Below are 16087 nucleotides of genomic sequence, written 5' to 3'. Positions count from 1 at the left end.
TATGAGCAAGAAGGTATGTGTGGCTTTCTTTGAACTACAGTTGGTCACCCTTTTCACTTTATTTTTAAAAGAAATCCAATGCCTACATTTTAACAGTGCTATTAAGATATAATTCAAATATTATATAATTCACTCATTAAAGCATACAATTCGATAGTTTTTAGTAGTCGCAATGTCTATTCAAGGTTCAATGCTCTGACCAACATAGAAATCATGAAAAGTATAGAAAAGAGGTACAGGAGGCCTAACAAGAACACTAAATTATTAGTGAATACTAGTCGGGTTTTCATAGTCGGTTCTTCACAGGATTGATATCTATATTTTATAAATATACTAGTGGCCCGGTGCATGGAATTCGTGCACAGGAGGGGGGCATGGGTCCCCTCAGCCAGTCTGCACCCTCTCCAATCTGGGACCCCTCGGGGGATGTCTGACTGCCTGGGATCAGGCCTAAACCAGCAGTCAGACATCCCTCTCACAATCCAGGACTGCTGGCTTCTAACTGCTCACCTGCCTGCCTGCCTGAGCTCCCCTAACTGCCCCCCCCTGCTGGCCTGGTCGCCCCCAACTGCCCCCCCCCACTGTCCTGGTCGCCCCCCCAAATGACCCCTCACCAGCCTGGTCGCCCCTTACTGCCCCCCCTGCCGGCCTGGTTGCCCCTAACTACCCCCCCATCTACCGGCCTGGTTGCCCCTAACTGCCCCCAATCACCAGCCTGGTCACCCCTTACTGCCCCACCCTGCCGGCCTGGTTGCTCCTCACTGCCCACCCTGCCGGCCTGGTTGCCCCATGCAGCCTGCTGTTCAGTCATTTGGTCATCCCTCACTAACCCCCCTGCGGCCTTGTCGCCCCATGCAGCACGCGGTTGTCCACCCGGTTGTTTTGGTCGTGAGGGCCCATGGCTTTTTATATATTAGGATAATTAATGTAATATGTTAATCCTATATAATAAAAGGGTAATATGCAAATTGACCCTAACAGCAGAACGACTGGGAATGACTGGTCACTATGACACACACTGACCACCAGGGGGCAGACGCTCAATGCAGGAGCTGCCCTCTGGTGGTCAGGGCGCTCACACATGGGGAGCTCTGCTCAGCCACAAGCCAGGCTGACGGCTGCCAGCACAACGGTGGTGGCGGGAGCCTCTCCCGCCTCCTCAGTAGCGCTAAGGATGTCCGACTGCAGCTTAGGTCTGCTCCTCGCTGGCAAGTGGACATCCCCCGAGGGGTCCCAGACTGCGAGAGGGCACAGGCGGGGCTGAGGGACCCCCCCCTCCCAGTGCACAAATTTTTGTGCACCGTGCCTCTAGTTTAAACAGGTTACATGTGTTCAACTCATATTTATTTAAATTATTTATAGTTCAGTCCTAGGTCTATATTCTCCCATCTTGAAATGTAAAGTGAGGCAGATATTTACTGCTTTATGTCAAGCAACCTTGGGGAATTCTTTTTTAATTTAATGAAGCATTTAGACCACATGGCAACGCAACACTCAGTCACTCCCTCTCTGAATTACAGCAGCAGCATGTGTGTGAACAAGAAATCCAAAGAGCATCCGTGTCCCCTTCACAGCCTTGAGGAGGACTCTAACCTTTTCTCAAAGCACATTATCACTATAGGACAGGGGTGGGCAAACTTTTTGACTCGAGGGCCACAATGGGTTCTTAAACTGGACCGGAGGGCTGGAACAAAAGCATGGATGGAGTGTTTGTGTGAACTAATATAAATTCAAAGTAAACATCATTACATAAAAGGGTATGGTCTTTTTTTTTTTAGTTTTATTCATTTCACGGCTGCTCTAGGATCTAAGTAGTAAAGTTGCAACCAAGTTTAAAATAGCTAAACTGGTTCCTGATTTAGCTACATCAACTATTTTGTCTTCACAAAATTTCCATAAAGTGTAAGTCAATGTTTAACACTGAGAATAATAGCAAATATTTGTCCTTCTATGACATGAGACCAGAATATATTCTTTTGTTTTGTTCATTTGGTTCTTAGACTATACATATTCAGTGTTGGCTAGAGTTCAAGTCTCCTGAACATCACAGAATGCAGATAAGAAAGCTCCCTCCACAGAAGAGCTTGTACACAATAGTATAGAAGAGCATTAAATCGCCATCATCAAAGTATGAGAGAATGAGACCAACTATCAAAACAACTGAGTAATACTAACAGGACAGGCTCGGGTCTCTACTTACCTGCAGCCATAGAATTAGCATTTATTGGCAGCAGAAAAAAAACAGGAAAGGGGCAGACTGCACCCTACCAAGTTCTAATTTTCCAACTAAATGAAAATACCAGTGGAAAACTGTTCTTATGTATCTCCACAAAAACTCTTCAAGAATATTTTTCACCTACAGTCCTAACTTTACAACACAGGTTAGACACTGGTATGTCCAACAAAAAAGGCCAGTGCTCAACCCATCAATCCAAACCTGCCAGGCCTTCTCCATTTGTGAGTTTAAAAAAAAAAAAAAAAAAAAAGGAGTGATGAATGAATAACAGTTTACACTGAAGCTGCAGGACCAAAGTCTTACAGAATTATCACATGTTAAACGAGAGGTAGTTTTCACATCCTAGTAGCCTTAATTCAAAACAATATATACTTTTTCTTACAGTAATTATCTCATTTTTCATATCCAGTGTAAATCTTTATTTTACTAAATAAAATGAAAAACTGTAAGTGAACATACCCAAAAGCGGGGTGGGAAGTGGGTACCACATCGATTCATATTTTCCTCTGCTTCCAACCCTGCTATGAATCAAACTATTTCCCTTAAAAAAAAATCCCCCTCAAATTCCAAACTCCTAAGTGCTTTTCTTGCATGTGTTCGCTGTCAAGTTGCGTGTGAATCTTTCCACAAGTTTTCTAAGTAATGCATGTATGTTTAAGTGTGTGTGTGTGTGTGTGCATTTATGATATAAGTGCAAATGCAAATCTGGAATAAACAAGTGAAAAATCTTCGAGAAAATATAAATTCCTCCCTCCCTCTCTCCCTCCCTCCCTCCCTTCCAGAACTTGTCTTGCCCCCAGTGTAGTAGCAACTGTATTTGTTCATTCCGTATGTGAAAACAGTGTGCATTTCCCAAGGATTTTTATAAGCCAACTGATATTAGCCAACAGCACGATGACCAAAGACTTATGAAAGTCAGCACATGGGTTCCTGTGAACTTCAGCCCGATTAGGCCTGGGTTTGGGTGATTTACCTACTCTCTATATTTAGCTTCTTTCTGGCATCATCTAAGGAGGTGTGACAGATACTAGACGCCATCTGAGAGTCCCGCATATCCACAGGGCGCCCCCTCCTTCCTGCTTCTAGTGACTTGACTCTCCAAAATGCTGCGCCCGGGCCGCCGCCCCAGGGCCCCGACGGGACTCCCCCCGCAGCTCCGGTCCCTGCGGCCTGCGCACCGCGGCTCCGACCGCCCCGCCTCGGGCTCACGCCTGGTCTCCGAGCCCTTTCTCCTCCCGGAGGAAACGACTGTTCCGACACACCGGCTGGCCATTTCCACACGAAGTTCACCCCAGCCCTGATGTGAGCATTACTCATCTTAAAATAATGCTATTTCCGGGAAGTCTGAAACCGTGCCACCAACTCATGGTTAGGAAAGCATTAGGAAACAGGAGAAAAAGACGAGGAAGCCAACCAACCCCATTCGTTTCTATTCTGCATAAATAGCTTATGCAGAGAATGGCCCGAGGTAAAAATAACACCGATCGATACCCTGCCGCTTCCCAGTAGCGCAGCTCTCCCCAAACTCCCGCCTTGCGCCCTGGACCCAGTTCACCTTCCATGAAGTGCTGTCTTGCAATGCTACTTCCAAAAGAACTAACTTTCCATTATCTTAACATCAGCAACTTTGGGGAGACCCACACTGCTCTTCAGTTAGTCTGAAACACCCAAGAAATGAGTCTCCAGGGGAAGAAGGAAAACCGACTTCTCCGGAGGCACCGGCGGCCACTCCCTTTCCGCCCGGCGCAGGTGGGGCCGGGCTCCTGGGAACCCCGCTCCCCGCCGCCCCGAGGGCTCCTCCCCCGACCCAGGGCAGCGGCAGAGGTCGCGCGGGAAGGCGCCTCCGCGAGGGGCTGCGGGTCGCCCGCGCGGATGGGGACAGCGGGGCCACAGGCGCGGACGCCGGCTCATACCCGGCGGGCGCGAGGACAGCGAGCCGGACAGACACCGGCCGCAACCAGGCCGGGAGGAGGCGGTGGTCAGGTCACCCCGGTGACAGCGGTGCAGAGGCGTGGCGCACAGCTGACCGGACAGGTCAGCAGGGGGCGGGCAGGGCCGGGCGGGCACTAGAGCCCGCAAGGAAGCCGAGTCTAGCTTTGGGTCCGGGGCGGGACCCGCGCCGGCACTCACCCAGGCCGGCGGGTCGCAGGCGCGCACCCCAGACGGAGGCAGGAATGGGCGTAGGAGCAGGGTCAGGGCAGGAATGAGGTGGGGAAGGAAGCGGGTCGGGCTCCCGTACTCACCCAGGCCGGCAGGTCGCAGGCGCGCACCCCCAGGCGCACAGTGCTCTCCTCGTCTTCCAGCAGCGCCAGAGCGCGGCACAGGCGCGTGGCCTTGAGGCCGCGGCTGCGCCGGCACCAGGCGAGCAGCGCCAGCGCCAGCAGCACCCAGCTGAAGCTCAGGCCCAGGTAGCCCAGCGCGTACACCGGCAGCAGCAGCGCGAAGCTGCGGGCCAGCTGCGCCAACAGCCCCACCACGTCCACGCTCAGCGCCGAGCCAGCCGGCTCGGCCCGTGCAGCGCCGGCCACCGGGCCCGGGCCCCCGGCGTCGCCCATCGTCTGCCGCCCAGCCGCGCTGCCAGCGCGTCCAGTCCCAGCTGAGGTGCCTCCACCCGAGCGCCAGCGCCCCTCTGTGGGCACAGCGCCTCCGCTACCGCCGGGGCGCGCTTCCGCCCGCAGGCGGCGTGCGACGTCAGCGCGCAGGGCGATGGGGCGGGGCCTCGGCGGGAGGGGCCCGGGCTGGGGGCACGTCACTCCTGGGGTGGGCGGGGCCGGTGCGTGAGGCCGTCGCGCCGGTGAGGCAGATGTGGGCGGGGCTTTGAGTGGGCGGGGCGGTGTGGGCGGCCCTGAAGGGGCTGGCCGCTCGGTCTTCACCGGGTGGTGGGCCCGCCTCCGGGAGTGGGCGGAGCCCAGCGTGGGACTCACTGCCCGGGTCCCGGCGGGCGGCGCCCGGGGTGTCCGGCTGCCAACCTGCGGAGCAGTTTTGCGGGCCGGGCTGGCGGCGTGGCAGTGGCCTTTGCGGCACCGGCTACTGCGGAGCGCCCTGGGCTTGGGGACGGCTTTGTCGCCTGCCTGGGGGGCCGGAGCCCGGTGGATCGTCCAGGGCGCGGCTCCTGGAGGGCTGGTGTGGAAGGAGAAGTGCGCGCTCCTGCGTGTTCCTTCCACCTGCAGGTTTGGGGAATTAGCTGTTTCTTAGACTTTTAACAGGTTTAAAAAACGTAAAGCAAAGCAGTTACCGCTCTAGTCGTGCGGATGATGCCACAGCATAAAGATGTGTTGTTTTTGTGTGTTTTTTAAAATGTATTTTTTTATTGATTTCAGAAAGGAAGGGAGAGGGAGAGAGAGAATCATCAATGATGAGTGAGAACCATGGCTCGGCTGCTTCATGCAGGCCCCTAGTGGGGATCGAGCTGGGAACCTGGGACCCTTCAGTCCACAGGCCGAGGCTCTAGCCACTGAGCCAAACCAGCGAGGGCAAGATGTGTTGTTTTGGAAATCGCAGCCAGCTAAGACATGAGAAAAACTCAACAGGATGGGGCCCTTTTACCTGAGTGTTAAACACGGGAATTTCGGCCCCAGCTAACGTCAGACTTCCTAACTGGAATTTGAGGTGGGGGGAAGCATTGGCATGCATTTCTCTTTGCCAAAGTCTCATTAGTAATTCCACTAGGCATTAAGTTCCTTGAGGACAAGAATCATATTTATTAGGGTTATCAGCATATCATCAGGCTGGCACAGTGCCTGACATAGCAAGTACTGAATGAATAAACCTCTCCTCCCTTCATCTGTGAGTCTGTATATAATTATGTGTGCATGTGTATGTGTTGCTATGGAGACATAAATACATTTCTCATAAAAACCTTGCTCTAGGGCAGTGGTTCTCAACCTTCTGGCCCTTTAAATACAGTTCCTCATGTTGTGACTCAACCATAACATTATTGTCGTTGCTACTTCATAACTGTAATGTTGCTACTGTTATGAATCGTCATGTAAATATCTGATATGCAGGATGGTCTTAGGCGACCCCTGTGAAAGGGTCATTCGACCGCCAAAGGGGTCGCGACCCACAGGTTGAGAACCGCTGCTCTAGGGTCTAGAACACAACTTCAGTGGAGGGGACTAAATCTCAAACAAAGGAAGTAGTTTCCCCTTTCTTGCTCTTCACTAAAGTACATTATGTAAGCTGTAAATACAGGGATGGGCAATAGAAGGGTTACAGTTGTGAGGACGAGAAACAGTTTGTTCTTGTATTATTAGTTATTAACTAGTAATCCGACAAGCAAAATCGCGCGAGACCTGGGACCCTGGGGCTCCTCGATGGATTGCCCCAAAGAGGTAGGCTGGAGCCGCAGGCCCCCCCCCCCGCCCCCCAGGCCTCTTTCTCTGCTTCCTCCTCCTCCTCCTCCTCCTCCTCTTCTTCCTCACATTCTCCTTCACCTCCTCTCTGTCATCTTCCACTATGATAATGGCCTCTTCCTCTCCCTGTAGACCGGCTAACACCTGGTACTCCCATCCCCCTCTGCTACAGGTGTCTAGGGCCTCTCCACCAAAGCCGCTGGGCTATGGCTCCGGCTCCGTAACCTGAATGCCCATCTCCAGGCTTCCCCGCTCCCCAACCTCCTCGGGAGAGAATGTTTCCAGGCTCTGGGCGGGAGGGGGCGCCTCCCCACACCCAGACTCAAAATCAGGATCCCAGTAGCAACACCTGGCACCCAGGGTGAAGTGCGCGCACTCCCCCCTCCTGCAGAATGACAGGGGGGCGGCGGGGGAGAGTGAGGCGCAACCCATCCCCTTCCGGTCAGCCTCACCTGTGCCGCTTCCGTTTCCGCTGAGCTTCGGCGCTGCTCCAGTGGAGGCAGGGGCAGTCGCAGGAGCCGTGGTGGCGGCGGAGGCGGCGGCAGCAGCAGCCCCTCGTTTTGCGAGGGCTCCGAGCTGCTCAGGCGGCAGGCCTTGGCAGGAGGCCCCTCATCCGGGTGGTCCAGGGGGACTGCACTCAGAGCATCTGCTCGCCCCTTCCCTCTCAGCCAGGCTGCTGCACCTGAACACAACCAGCTCTGCTCGCAGCTCCACCCTGTGTTCCTTCCCAGGGAGCCTGTCCTATTCCCTCCACACCAAGCGCTCAGGTCCCACCCCTCCCTGACATCGAGGGCCTCCTCGCACAGCCCCCGCCAGCGCGCACCCGCTGCGCAGGCAGCCTCCTGCTGATGGGTTGGGAGGGCACGAGGGCATCACAGCATGAGGGCCCCACGGTCACCTAGGCCAGTGGTCGGCAAACTGCGGCTTGCGAGCCACATGCGGCTCTTTGGCCCCTTGAGTGTGGCTCTTCCACAAAATAACACGTGCGGGCGCGCTGGTACAGTGCGATTGAAACGTTGTGGCCCATCGCAGAAGTCGGTTTTCGGCCTGGGCGAGTCTATTTTGAAGAAGTGGCGTTAGAAGAAGTGGGGGGTGTTGGTCAGTCCAGCAATGGGATACGCAGCGCGGGGCAGGCGCGTGCGATTCATGCAGGCGTTGAGGATGGGGGAGTTGGAAGGGGTCGACCTCAGCCAACGTACCTCAATCAGATTGAGGACGTTTTTAGCAAAGGACAGCTTAGGAGTACCCTAATTAAGTTAATAACAATGTACGTACCTATATAGTTTAAGTTTAAAAAATTTGGCTCTCAAAAGAAATTTCAATCATTGTACTGCTGATATTTGGCTCTGTTGACTAATGAGTTTGCCGACCACTGACCTAGGCTATTATATAGAAGAGTAGAGGCCTGGTGCACAAAATTCGGGGGTGGGGGGAGTGTCCCTCCGCCTGGCCTGTACCCTCTCCAATCTGGGACCCCCCAGGGGATGTCCGACTGCCTCTCACCATCTGGGACTGCTGGCTCCTAACCGCTCGCCTGCCTGATCACCCCTAACTGCTCCCCTGCTGGCCTGATCACCCCTAACCGCCTCTGCCTTGCCCTGCACCAGAGACCCAGGATTCCCTCCTCCAGCCAGTCGCAGGCACCCAGGACCAGGGCCGGCTTCGCTTGGGCCGGCCGCAGCCACAGAGGACCATGGGCGGACGGCTTGACCCTCTCCCGGGCTGCAGCCTGGCTGGTCCCCATTCCTCTCTCCCAAGTGTTGAGTGTCTGAGCAGTTACGGAGTGATGGCGTGAGGATGTGAGGGCATGACGACCATTTTCAGATTAGCTCTTTATTATATAGGATTATTGCACTATTTTCCATATGAAAAACTGTCAACCTACTTTTGCTCATCGCTATGTGTAAAGTGGTGGGTCTCGACTCTCTTCCTATGCAACTGTTTAATGCTCAGATGCCACCCTCCACTCATGACTCAGTTGTGACCTCACCAGCAATTGCCTTGTTAACACAAAGGAGCGTGAGCCTTTTCTCTAAAGAGTTGTAGAATCACATCCTATAGATAAGACTTGTGTGAACACAAGCCACATAAGGAATCCTGCACGTCTGCGATGAAGTCTTTGAACCGGGGCCTAGGGATGTAAAATACATCGAAGAGAAGTGTCCATCAGCCTCCTGGCCTCAGCTGCCTTTGTGAGCCCACGTCCCTGCATGTGGTCACACCAGAGGCAGAACACATCTGTCTGCACCGAGTCAATAACAGGCCCAGCTCAGCCCCTAGGTCCTCACTAGTATTTTATTCTTTATACGCCTCAATCTCCATGACCTTCATGTTACCTCTTTCCTTCTCTTTTTGCAAACAGTTTTCCAATGAAAGGCTCTGGTTTCTCAGAGGAAAGGGGAGCATCATTGTGCACGTTCTAGAACAAAACTGTGGCCCTCGCTGGGTTGGCTCAGTTGTTAGAGCGTACACCCACAGAATGAAGGGTCGTGTGTTCAATTCCAGTCAAGAGCAGGTACCTCGGTTGCAGGCTCTATCCCCGGGCCTGGGCCCTGTGGGAGGCAACCAATCAATGTGTGTCTCTCACATCAATGTTTCTCTCTGTGTCTCTTTCCCCCTTTTCCACTCTCTAAAAATAAAAATAAAAATCAATGGAAAAAATATCCTTGGGTGAGGATTACCACCACCACCACCACCAAGCTGTGAAGTTCAGCCTCTGCTCTCATCCTTTCTGGTTTCAGATTAAAGTGCTGCCTTCTGGCCCCAGCTGGTTTGGTTCAGTGGACAGAGTGTCGGCCTCTGGACTGAAGGGTCCTGGGTTCAAATCTAGGCAAGGGCTTATGCCCGGGTTGCGGGCTCGATCCTCAGAAGGAGGCATGCAGGAGGCAGCCGTTCAATGCTTCTCTCTCATCATTGGTGTTTCTATCTCTCTCCCTTTCCCTTCCTCTCTGAAATCAATAAAAAATAGATATATATATTTTAAAAAGTGCTGCCTTCTGTTTAAGTTCAATTCTTTCCACTTTGTTGTAGATCCCCTCCTGCCTAGATCTGGGCCTTATCAATTGTTCTGTCCATCTCGTCTACCTCTCCCTGTCCCAGCTGCATCCCCTACACCCTTACAGAGGTTTCATTGTAGAGGTGCAAGGCACTCTGACTCTCATTCAGATTATTTGGTAGTTGTGTGCATATTTCTCTCTCCTAGTAATTACAAGCTCCTGGAGGCTCAGGCTGTATTTTAACTAACTATCTCTAGCACTCTATAGTCCCACGTCATCACATGAACTCAGTAAGGTATCCCCTGAATAAAGATAATATTACAAGATAAAATGTAATATTTGATTGGCAAGTGAGTTATTTAGAAAATAATTGTTTTAAGAAGTCTGAGGAAACATTGTTTTATCTTCATCTATAGGCATTTATTTTGCAAACACGGGGGAGATAGTGAGAAAGAGGAACTAGCATTTGCAAAGCCTGTGAATATGGTGCATTTGGGTGACTCTATAAGTTGTCCTGTTTGGTGATGAAAAAGATAGAGGCAGGGAGTGCCATGAGATTCATGTGCTAGATGACTGGCTGCAATGCAGGATGGATTGGTAGGGGCTAGAATGAAAAAATGTTGACAAAGACATATTATCTTGACAAGAGTTAGCGATTGCACTTGGGAGGTGAGGGAGGAGGGTCATTCTTGCAGTATGGGTGTAGGTGGAAACAGTATCCACTGTTTTCTTGTTGACGGAAGGACACAGTGGTTAAGAGAATGATTCAGCGTCAGATCTCCCACCACCCTAGCTGTGTGCCCTCAGGCAAGCAAATTAACCTTTCTGGTCCTCAGACTTCTCCTCTGAAAAGCTGTAACATGCCTAGCTCCTGCGGGATGCTAGGAGAACTGAATGAATTACTAAATGCCTCACTTGGAGCAGTCCCTGAATAAATCATAGCTATCACCAAGATTACCTTTCCTAACTTCCTTCTATGTTCTTTCTTAAGTGCGGATGAGTAGAAATGAAAAAGGTAGGAGTGGTATGTTAAAATCCAGAGTATAATTAAATACAAAAGGCTTAATGGATCTGTTACTTTGTCTAAGGCAAGGGACTGAGTAAACGGCCTTTGTATCTGGAACACATAGATGGGTCCATAAAACTGTAAACCGGTTCATAATAGTATATAACTAAAAAATACAATGTCTGAAAAATAAAATTTGTATCTATAGAAAAACCATATCAAAAGTACAGACTGAAGTATTGCTTAACACATGATTTTCAAGTTTACTCTTTTTTAACATTTTTATTTATGGATTTTAGAGACAGAGGAAGGGAGATGAGAGAAACATCGATTTGTTGTCCTACTTCTTCATGCATTCATGGCTGCTTCTGGTGTGTGCCCTGGGCGGGGACTGAGCCCGGAACTTCGAGTGTCTGCACCCTGCTCTGCCCGTCACCTGCCCGGCCAGGGCGAGAACTGACGCGCGTGTGTGTGTGCGCGTGTGTGCGCGCGCGCGCGCGCGCGTGTGAGTGTGTGTGCGCGCGCGTGTGTGCGTGCGCGTGTTTGTGTGCGTGTGTGCGTGCGCGCGCGCGTGTGTGTGCGTGTGAGTGTGTGCGCGCGTGCGTGTTTGTGTGCGTGTGCGCGCGCGTGTGTGTGCGTGTGTGCGCGCGCGCGCGTGTTTGTGTGCGTGTGTGTGTGCGCGCGCGCGTGTGTGCGTGTGTGTGTGCGCGCGTGTGTGTGCGTGTGAGTGTGTGTGCGCGCGCGTGTTTGTGTGCGTGTGTGCGCGCGCGCGCGCGTGTGTGTGCGTGTGAGTGTGTGCGCGCGCGTGTGTGTGCGTGTGAGTGTGTGCGTGTGCGCGCGCGTGTTTGTGTGCGTGTGTGTGTGTGCGCGCGCGCGTGCGTGTGTGTGAGCATTAAGTGTAATATTTTGCAAGCATCATCTGTATACTAAACAAGTGGAAAACAGCGTTTGGAACAGCTGGGTGTGCGTTACATGGCCCCTCACGGGAGTGGGACCCGCCGCGCCCCGTCCCGCACGAGAGAATAAACCCGAGAGGCAGGCCGCTCGCCTTCAGGATTCAGCTCTCGCCTCTCGTGTCGCATGAAAAGCCATCCTTTCACGACTGCCTTTTCAAATGCATCGACTCCTGCCATTCTTACAAGTGTTTTATCAGTGACAACAAACGGAGAAACGGCCTGTAAAGTGCGAAGCCTCACGCAGAGGAACGGCCCTTTCCATCCCGGACGGCAGACCGGAGAGGCCCGGCGTTCCCCAGCCCGGACACACCGCCTTTCCGGGAGCCAGGCCGGGGCCTCCGACGACCCAGGGCCACCGGCTCGGTGGAGCGGCAGCTGACCCGGCAGCCGAGCCTCCTTTTTCTCTTCTCGCCCCGCTCCTGCCGGCGCCGCAGCGGGGTCGGCCCCGCTCCTCGGGCATCTGACCGGGCGCCACAGGCCGAGGCGGGCCCAGCCAGCGATCGCTCTGCGCTCCGCTGCTCGCGCCTCCCGGGTGCCCCGAGCCGCGTCGCGCATGCGCGCTGGGGAGGCCGCGGGGCAGGCCGGGCCAACGGTGGCTGGCGCTCCGGTCGCAGCGCGCTGGTTGCTAGGAGTCGGCGACGCCCCTGCGAGCGGCGATGGAGCCGGGGAAGGTGGGTGCGCACGGGCTCTGGGGAGTTCGCGGGCCCTGGTTAGTTGGCCCAGGCCCCCCAGTGTCCCGGCACCCGGCGGCCCTGGGCTCGGGCCGGACTCCCGTGACCGCTTCGCCTCGGGGACTCGGATGGGCCGGGGTCCGTGTGCGGCTTCCCGCCTCCTTTCCCCAGCGCCTAACGTGCACGGGCTCCCCGACCTCCGTCTTCTGTCCTTTCCCCTCTCGTTTTCTTAAGTTATCCTGTAGCGTCAGGTTCCTGTGATTTGTTAGTAGGTTGATTTTTAAATCTGAAAACCAATCATGTTATATGATTACATGCGCAGGATCCACTGCAGACCTACGTGTGATGGGGCCGAGAATGTCATTGTTGTTGACATTTCATGATCACTTTCCAAAGGAAAGCTCTCGTTTACCTTCACTTCGGGGATCTCTCTCTCTCCCCCCACCCCTCCCTTTTTATTCCCTCCGTCCTCTCTCTCTAGAACTCTGATTCAGTCTCTCGTTAAGTGTTGGACTGGCGGCTTGTATTTCCCATCTCTTTGCCTTTTTAAAAATATAGATATATTAGGGGGATTTCTCCAACTTTATCGTTAGCTTTATTTACTTAAATGCCTGCCTGACCCTTCATATTTATGAATGAAGCACCAGCCTCCTTAAAGTAAGCTTTCTGAGTGTTGGGACTGCACTGACAGGCCCCAGAGGGGCCTGGAAAAGGGGGGACTGTGTTGCCTATGCTTATGCAGAGCCTTGAGGCAGAATGGACATTTATGTTGTGAAGTAGCCAAAGAAACACATTCCGTAATAATTTATAGGTCATTTTAGACTAGTGAATACTTTTTAAAACTCTGTATATCTGTTACCATTTATTCTGGTCGATAGACAGTAAATTCTTGCGTATTCAGGACTAATTGCCATTGACTAGAATGGCCTTATGAAAAGCAGCTTACTAGAACTTGCCAAATGATTATTTTAAACTTGGAAAATTCCAACTTTATACTTTCCTTTTTAGAGAAGAACCAAAGATGAAACATGGACAGCAGATGACCTCCGAAAACACCTTTGGGTAAATGTATTTCAAAGATTTGAGCTGGGGTCTGATTGGAGAGTTTCTCCTGGTTCTCAGCCCTACACAACTTTGCTCCCACGTGTCTCATTTCAGGGGTGTTCTCGACTCATGTGGTTAGTGGCTCTGGGCCTGTGGTGGGAAAGGGTTTCCTAGCCCAGCCTGCATGCCCCCAACTCTGGCTTCTTTCATGGTTCAGAGCCTAGGCTGTGTGTGTGCATGTGTGGTGTGTGCATGGTGCGTTTCTGTGTGCGTGTGTGTACGTACGTGGAGAGAGGCTTGGGGATTGAGAGAGATCCCCTGAGAGTTTTATAAGGAAGGTCCTTGTTCCTGAGTAGGACCTGGATGGGCCTAGTCTCAGAGACTGTGGCACAGCTTCAGTACCTTGTTCTCTATGTTTTTTTCTTTATGAAAATCTAAACTGAAAGAAGCTGTGAGTTCTCAAGGCTCACCTCAGGGCTTCCACAAGCCATTCCTGTGTGCCATTTAGTCATTGATTTGCATATTTATTCTGCTATTTCTTTTTTCCCCCCTTCAGTATCCTGTTTCTTTCTAATCTGGGTAGTGTTTTAGGTTTGACTTGACAACACATGGGAATGTGTCTCCCAAGTGGGCGCTGGTCTGCAGTCATAGAAATGCGAAGTATGACACCTCTGTGGCTGTGGGGGCTTCTCCTGCCCTTCCTGCTGGCGGGAGAGCAGGACACGTGGCAGCTGGTGGTTTGGAGGCTGTCACGCTCAGAAAACCCTTCCTTTTCTTGCTTTGGCTGCACAGTCGACACTTCCTAGAGAAGATAAGAAACACAAGGAAAAGAAGCTACATAAGGACTTGGAAACGGATGCCCCAGAGTCCAAGGAGCAGAAGCCCAGGGACCCAGACCGGGATGCCAAGCGCAGGGAGAGGGTGGCAGACAGAGACCGCCATGGCTCCAGGGAGCATCCTCGTGGGGACAGAGACAAGGAGAAGCCACGGGAGAGGAGAAGGGACGCCCGGGACCTGGACAGAGAGAAGCTGAGGGACAAGGCCCGAGAGCATGACACAGAGAAGCACCAGAGCCGAGGCAAAGACCTGGAGCGGGGCCGGGAGCGTGAGGGAGAGCACCGGGTGCGGAGGGAGGAGCCCAAGCCTGCGGCCAGGCACCACTGGCCTGAGCACAGGATGCGGTCAGGTGCGTGTCTGGGCTGTGGCCGTCCCGGGGCCAGGCATGTGGGCGAGCCCCTCTGCGGGGCTCACTCCCCACGTCGGCCTCGCCCTGGCTTTGCGTTCGGTTGTGCCCCTGCTGAACTGTGTGCTTTGCAAGATGGTTGCCTTTTGGGTATTTTAGAACTCATTTCAGTGAATGAAAGGAGTAACGATTTTCTCATGTGCTAGAGCTTTACTATTGAAATATTCCCGATTAATTATCTTCGTAAATCTCAATCCACATTGTAGATAAACAAACATTATGCTCTTTGGTAAAGGAATTTCTCAGAAGTATCAGTTTTATTTTAAGCAATATTTAACAGTTTGTCCGAATGTTTAATTTTGTCCTTATCTTTGAAAATGTTGATTCTCTTCATTTTAAGCCTAATGACTTTTGTCTTGGCAGATTCAAAAGTGAAAGTCTAGTTTTTCACTATTGGAGGGAGCTGTGTGTATTGTCACCGGGTGTGTGGGGCTCTGCTGGTCTCTGGCCTCTCACAGGTGGGGGGGCAGTGACCGGCTATAGGTGGCGCCCTCCTCCACTCGTCCAGAGGTCGCATTGACTCTTGCAGCTGAGCACTGGCGGGAATGTCCGCCCAGCGGGTGTTTTTCTGGACGCTGTGCTGCCCCAGCACCTCTGTTGGCGACACAGGGCTGGAAGGTGCGTGCGTTGGGCCGGTGCCTCCGAGTTCCAGCAGCGAGGCTGCACCTGCCAGGCTGCCTCCTTAGCAGGTGCCACTGTCGTCTCCTTTATTCCATTTTTGTATGTGATTTTTTAATTTTTAATTTATCTTTATTGTTGAAAGTATTACAGATGTCCCCCTCCCTTCCCCATTGACCGCTTGTAGCCCCCCCACCCCTCCTCTGGCCTTCCCCGCACTATGTCTGTGTCCAGGGGGTATGCACATGTGCATACAAGGTCTTTGGTTAATCTCTTCCTAGCCACCCACCCACCCCTGTTGTCTCTCTGAGATTCATTTTTAGTTTAGATTCCAGGACTTTCCATTCTTGAGATTGTAGAATGTGGTCTAATAGAAGAATATGTTTTCATGTGTTAATACATAATTTTGTAATGCAGTATTTACAAAGACTGCAGCAAGTTGTCTGAAGTTTGGGAATGTTCAAAGTATGTTTTCTTGCCCTCGCCAGTTTGGCTCAGTGGATAGAGTGTCGGCCTGTGATTGAAGGGTTCTGGGTTTGATTCCAGTCAAGGGCATGTACCTCGGTTGCAGGCTCAATCCCTGGCCCTGGTTGGGACGCATGCGGGAGGCAACCAATCGACATTGATGTTCCTCTCTCTGTCTCTCCCTCTCGATTCCACTCTCTCTAAAAAAATCAATGGAAAAATGTCCTCTGCTGAAGATTAACAACAAAAAACAAACAATAAAAGTATGTTTTCTTTTTATAGTAAGTAAAGTAAGAACTGACGAGAATGAGAGGAGAGATGAGAACTCTGAAAGAGGAGATGAAGAGAGAGAAAGAAGATACCGAGAAAGGAAGGTATGCATACCAGGCCCCAAACACTGCACAGCAATGACATGTCAGTGTTAGAGGCATTGGGGAAATTTTGTAACATAGACTTTGGGGCTTGGGAAGACACCCAGGGGGTAAGTTCTGCATTAA

At 52.2% G+C, this 16087-nt stretch overlaps 2 protein-coding genes across 8 annotated transcripts in view; one reads left to right on the top strand and one right to left on the bottom strand.

Moving 5' to 3' along the window:
* ESYT2 (extended synaptotagmin 2) overlaps window positions 1-4904 on the bottom strand; it is a gene marked incomplete at its 5' end in the record, with an annotated part of 73351 nt that extends 68447 nt beyond the window's left edge. The window contains one exon of one of the 2 annotated variants that reach the window (XM_081101856.1): window positions 4480-4904. In XM_081101856.1, coding sequence (XP_080957982.1) covers window positions 4480-4791 — 312 coding nt within the window. The remainder of the gene's footprint in view (window positions 1-4479) is intronic. The other variant, XM_081101857.1, reaches the window with a different exon arrangement.
* Window positions 4905-11143: 6239 nt separating this feature from the next.
* The window catches only part of DYNC2I1 (dynein 2 intermediate chain 1), a 98559-nt gene continuing 93615 nt past the window's right edge, over window positions 11144-16087 (top strand). For all 6 annotated transcript variants that reach the window (XR_013996564.1, XR_013996565.1, XM_081101853.1 and 3 more), the window contains exons 1-4: window positions 11144-12220; window positions 13229-13282; window positions 14057-14450; window positions 15873-15964. Coding sequence is in view for 4 of the 6 variants with exons in the window: in XM_081101853.1 (XP_080957979.1) it covers window positions 12206-12220; window positions 13229-13282; window positions 14057-14450; window positions 15873-15964 (555 nt within the window). In the remaining 2 variants the exon portion in view is untranslated. The remainder of the gene's footprint in view (window positions 12221-13228; window positions 13283-14056; window positions 14451-15872; window positions 15965-16087) is intronic.

Source organism: Myotis nattereri (genome assembly GCF_964212035.1).
Source record: "Myotis nattereri genome assembly, chromosome: 11".
In the NCBI taxonomy this organism is placed as follows: Eukaryota; Metazoa; Chordata; class Mammalia; order Chiroptera; family Vespertilionidae; genus Myotis; species Myotis nattereri.
The sequence above is the reverse complement of the archived record's forward strand: the minus strand, read 5'-3'. Positions and strand labels throughout refer to the sequence as shown.